Raw genomic sequence first — 5,588 nt, 5'->3', positions numbered from 1 at the left:
TCTGGTTTGAGTTTGAAGAAATTTGCTTATCCGTGAAAACCTTCGATGGGTTTGATCGATACCTTTACCGATTCAAACCGTAACAATAGTTACATATAGACTATGACGGGTAAGGCATGCAAAATTTGAAAACGATAAAGACTTAAAAATAAATATGAAAAAAATAATTAAAAATTAAATGTTTACAGCAGGTCAAAATTACCTCCTATCACGGATCAATTTTACTAGTTTACCATAAACTACCCAGAAGGTATTTCACCGTAGACAGAGTTCAAAATCAAAAGTAAAGAACGGCTCAAAGTAAAGCATGCAAGTTATCTAATTTTGGGCACCAAGTTCTGCAAGAAAAACCGCAACAAAGCTGCCACATATTCTGTAATCTGTATTTATTGGTAGTGGTGTACACAACATAAATGCCAATTTGGCGATTTGCTTATCATCCTAACGCTCTAGTACGCCAAATTCCACCGTCTTCATTTCCGCAAAAAGAGGATCTCCCTTAACCAGGTTCATAAATATTTAATTTATCGTATTAAATATCTCTAATCATTTAAAAATGAAGTATTAAATAATTTATATTTTTACAATGACTATTTCTATTTTTATTTCTCATAATATGTTGCTAGTTAATAAATAGGACGTTAAAATATTATTAAGAATGATGACAGAGGTGTAAAAAATAATAATAAAAAAAGACAAAGGTATGGCAGATGAAGTGATAAAAAATAAAAAGAAAGATTAACTAATGTACATAAAATATAAGAGAAAAAAAATAAGAAAAAAAATTAAAATTATAGTATTATATTAAGTGTCAAAATGAACATTTTTCTCAAAAACTATACTGTTCTTTAATTTCTCTTCATACATATAAAAACAAAAGGTTATGTCTGTGTATAATAAATATTATATATTTTTTATTTCTAAATAGTTAACGTTTTTTTCTTTCTAAAAAAGTATAATGTTGAAAAATGGGCTAACAAATTCAAAGAAACACGTAAAAATAATATTATTAAACCCCTTAAAGGTCACCGTTGAAAATGATACTATTATTAACCAGAAGAGAGTTCTCTCTGACGTAGGCACAAAAAGGAAATACTAAAACAAAACAAAAGAGTGGTGTGGTTAATCACTGGTCACGCCACACCTACAAATATCTTCCATCTCATTCACATTTCTTCGATATGCATCCCCACAAGTCACAACACAGCCTCAAAATAAACCATGCAGATACAAACCCTCCCACTTGCATCCCCGGCTCCAAGAATCACCCGGCACCACTTTCCGCGGCCACCGAAATGCGCAGTTACCGCCACACCGCCGCCATTGAAGGAGAGGAGAAACCACTCAATGCCGCCGGAAAAGATAGAGATTTTCAAGTCCCTGGAGGGATGGGCCTCACAGCGGGTCTTACCGCTGCTGAAGCCCGTGGAGCAATGCTGGCAGCCCCAGAAGTTCCTCCCTGACTCGACCCTACCCTTCGATGAGTTCATCGAAGCGGTGAGGTCGCTTCGCCACCGCACCAAGGAGCTATCTGACGAGTACTTCTTAGTGCTGGTGGGTGACATGGTCACGGAAGAAGCGCTTCCCACTTACCAGACCATAATGAGTGGCCTGGATGGGGTGGGAGACAAGTGCGGATCAAACCCAAGCCCGTGGGCCGTGTGGACCCGGGCCTGGTCCGCGGAGGAAAACAGACACGGGGATTTGCTCAGAACTTATTTGTATCTTTCTGGTCGTGTTGACATGAAGATGATCGAGAGGACTATCCACAACCTCATAGCAGCTGGCATGGTCAGTTTACAACTATACATTAGACAACGCTTTCTTTTTTACGTCAATTTTTACAGTTAAGACAAAGACAGAAATAAAGAAACTTTTTTCAGTACTTCTAGAATTTTAGTCTTTTTTGATACCACATGTCAATTGACGATGGTACTTTCACGATGATCAAACTTGTGAAATGGAAATCACGTTTGTGTTTTATTAAAGTGTATATAATTGTTATATTAATGTTTGAAATTAAAGAAATTTCAAATTAATTCATGATATTTCATTTAAGTTTTCGAAGTTATTCATTTATAATAGCCAATAAGGAGGGTGAGGAATACACTCTTCCTAACACATACTCTCGAAATTTATTAAAGAATATAAATTTAGGAGAGAATTATTATGTAAATATGATGAGACCCTCAAAAATTTATAATATTCAATAAATTTTAACTAACAATAAAATTATTAAATGAGATATGGATCCACAAAATTTATAATTTTTAATAAGTTTCAATTAATAATAAAGGGTGTCTTAAAAGAATGTGTTAAAAAGTATATTAATAGTATTTCTCTTATTATTATTCTATTATTTAATCAATAGGAATCGAAGGAGATGAGTTGTTTTATTTAAAATTATTTGTTAAAAAATACTCATTTTTTTAAAAAAATAATTTTCTGTTTTTAATATGCCAGTCTAAATTTCTTTTACTTAAAAAATAATTTTCTTATTTAGTTTGAGAAGCAAATCTTGTATGTTTATTAAATAAGCATTTTTTAAAAGTTTTTTATTTAAAAAAAAGCTTATTTTAAAATTAAACAAATATATAATATGAGAAAATTTATAGTAATTCACACATTTTATTTAACACCGTTAGACCTCATGGTTAATCTTTAAATATACATTAATATTATCATTTTAAGCATTAAGATTATCATTAATTTAAGTCATACAATATTATCATTATTTTTAAGTCATACATTTGTTTGAATTCTAGACTAATATGATTAACAAATTGTATTTTCATGAATTTATTTAAAATTCTCTTAATTTTAAGGATTGATACGATAACATTATACATTTGTAAAGACTAAACTAATCGCTTACTCAAAAAATCAACTTGAACATTATAATTTTTCTTTTACGAAATTAAATATCCTATTTGTTTTGTTTGAATTGGATCATAGGACCCTGGTTTCGAGAACAACCCGTATTTGGGGTTTGTGTATACTTCATTCCAAGAGCGAGCGACGTTCGTGTCCCACGGCAACACAGCTCGGCTTGCGAAGGAGGGTGGTGATCCAGTGCTGGCGTGCATATGCGGGACCATCGCAGCGGACGAGAAGCGGCACGAGAATGCGTACTCAAGAATCGTCGAGAAGCTTCTAGAAGTGGATCCCACCGGGGCAATGTTGGCCATAGGAACCACGATGGAGAAGAAGATCACGATGCCGGCGCACCTTATGTACGATGGGGAGGACCCCAGGCTATTCGAGCACTACTCCACGGTGGCGCAGCGAATGGGCGTTTACACGGCCAAAGACTACGCGGACATCTTGGAGTTTCTGATCGGACGGTGGAGATTGGAGAAGCTGGAAGGTTTGACGGCTGAGGGAAAGAGGGCGCAGGATTTTGTGTGTGGGTTAGCACCGAGGATTAGGAAGTTGCAAGAGCGTGCTGATGAGCGAGCGCGTAAGATGAAGCCTCATGGAGTTAAGTTTAGCTGGATCTTCAATAAAGAGCTGCATTTGTGAAATTTGAGTTGAGAGAGGACTTAATGAAATTTACTTATTGTGACAGAGTTTAGTTGGTGGGTTACTTAGATTGGTGTAATACAAATTGTTTCATAGTGTGACAGTGAGTTTAGCACTTATAATTAATAAGTCGGAATGAACAATTAAAATGGATTGATGCCTGGTTGTTGTAATAAATCATACATTTTATTCAATTAATTATTTATGAAAGACCTTTAATATATTTAAATCAAATTAAAAAAATATATAAAAAATTGTAATAAATCATACATTTTATTCAATTAATTAAACACCTTGATCGATGCATGGTGTTGTTATAGTGGATACAAAACTAGTAGGACTATATTGATGTGTAACGTTTGGCTTGTGAGTGAGGTTTATAAGAACCATGACCCGATGGCACATGCTACTTAATTTGGGACAGTGGAACTGGAGAGTGGGGAATAATGAGAATCCGACATAATTTGTGGTAGTGAGAGTGAGTTGTGTAGGTGGTAGTTGTGCCAATAATATGTACGAATGAACAATTAAATTGGATTGATGCCTGGTTGTTCCAGTGGATGAAAAGACGATAAATGAATCTCGGCATCTTACATGAATTAAGAAAACGTCCAGTGACACAGAAATATTAAAGGCAGAGATAAAGTAATAAATATAGGAAGTGATATATATTTATGATATAAAAGAGGAATGATATAAATCACTTTTTATATACACATATTTCTTTTTTTATAATATTATAAATTATATAATATTTATACTGTTCTTTTTTTATATTAGATAACATACTGAGTATCAATCAAATATTTCTAGTGTAAAAAGAGAATGTAAGATAAATATAAAAAAATCAAATGCAAAATAATTTTAATTTGAATTGAGATGGAAAATTGGTGGAATTACTGCTGTGTAACGTATGTCTTGCATTGAATTTGATGATGTTCGTTTTAAGTTGTGTTTTTAACAAACGACGTATGCTGGTCGGGGATATGGTTAGGCTGGTGTGATGGGGTACGGTGGTTCGACTACTGAATATTGATGGTGAAATTTTTTGGAGACAGTTATGAGGTAACGATGATAACTTAAAAATAGTACTCCAATATTGTGAACCAAGATATTTTTAAGCTGAAAGTCTTACTGAAGTACAAAAATTCATTTAAGAAATTAACTTTTTTTAATATATATTTTTCTATACACATAAGTTAAGATCAAACTTATAATAAAAAATAAAATTATTTATCAATTATGTCACAGCATTATGAAATATTATTTAGATAAAATTATTAGACTTAATTTTTAGGTTTAGTGTTACTTTTTTACTCTCATTTTTTTGACAAATTTTATTCCTATCTAGAGTGGAAATAAGTCAGGTTGTTTCATAAGAGCTTATGACCTACATCAAGCTAAACCAATTAAATTAAACTTTTGTTTCAAAAAATAAATTAGATCAATAGTTTAATTAAAAACTATTTAACTAAAAAGGTCATATATTAAGTCATTCAAAAATCATTTTAAGTCTGACAAATTGACCTATTTAAAATAACATAAATAAATATTTATTTTATCTTTTTAAATGTTAAACATGTCCATCTATATAAAAAAGTTAAACTAAAAATTATAATTAATTTTATTAAAATATAAATTTATGTTTTATTTAAAAGTTTTATTATAAATTAATTTTAAATAAGTTACTATATATGAATGCTATATTACACCTTAAAAATATATTTACACTAATAAATAAGTTAAATTCGTTTTTCATGTAGCTTACATAAATATTTTGTCATCTATCTTGTTAATAAATCCTTAAACAAATTTATAGGTCATATTTTTTAAAAGGACATTTCACATGTAAATAAGTTAGACTCAAATTATATACTTTTAACTAAGGATGGACTTTTGTTATAAAAAAAAATAAAAATCTAAGGTCAAGCTCAAGTCTAACAGTATCTAGCTTGAGCCGACCTATTTTTACCCTTATCTCCAACAAATTATAAAATTACACTTGTACATTTTTACCTCTAACTTTTATTAAAAAAAAGCTTATAAATTTTACTTTCCATCATTTA

At 31.3% G+C, this 5,588-nt stretch overlaps 1 protein-coding gene across 1 annotated transcript; it reads left to right on the top strand.

Annotated features, from left to right (window-relative positions):
- Positions 1 to 1,024: 1,024 nt before the first annotated feature.
- Positions 1,025 to 3,720, top strand: SACPD (stearoyl-acyl carrier protein desaturase). The gene is made up of 2 exons (NM_001354852.1): positions 1,025 to 1,791; positions 2,956 to 3,720. Exons 1-2 carry the CDS (start codon positions 1,222 to 1,224, stop codon positions 3,520 to 3,522), a joined length of 1,137 nt encoding a protein of 378 aa, NP_001341781.1. The 5' UTR covers positions 1,025 to 1,221; the 3' UTR covers positions 3,523 to 3,720.
- Positions 3,721 to 5,588: the final 1,868 nt, after the last annotated feature.

This window comes from Glycine max, chromosome 13, assembly GCF_000004515.6.
Source record: "Glycine max cultivar Williams 82 chromosome 13, Glycine_max_v4.0, whole genome shotgun sequence".
Taxonomy (NCBI): Eukaryota; Viridiplantae; Streptophyta; class Magnoliopsida; order Fabales; family Fabaceae; genus Glycine; species Glycine max.
Note: the sequence above shows the minus strand (reverse complement) of the source record. Positions and strands in the feature narration are given on the sequence as shown.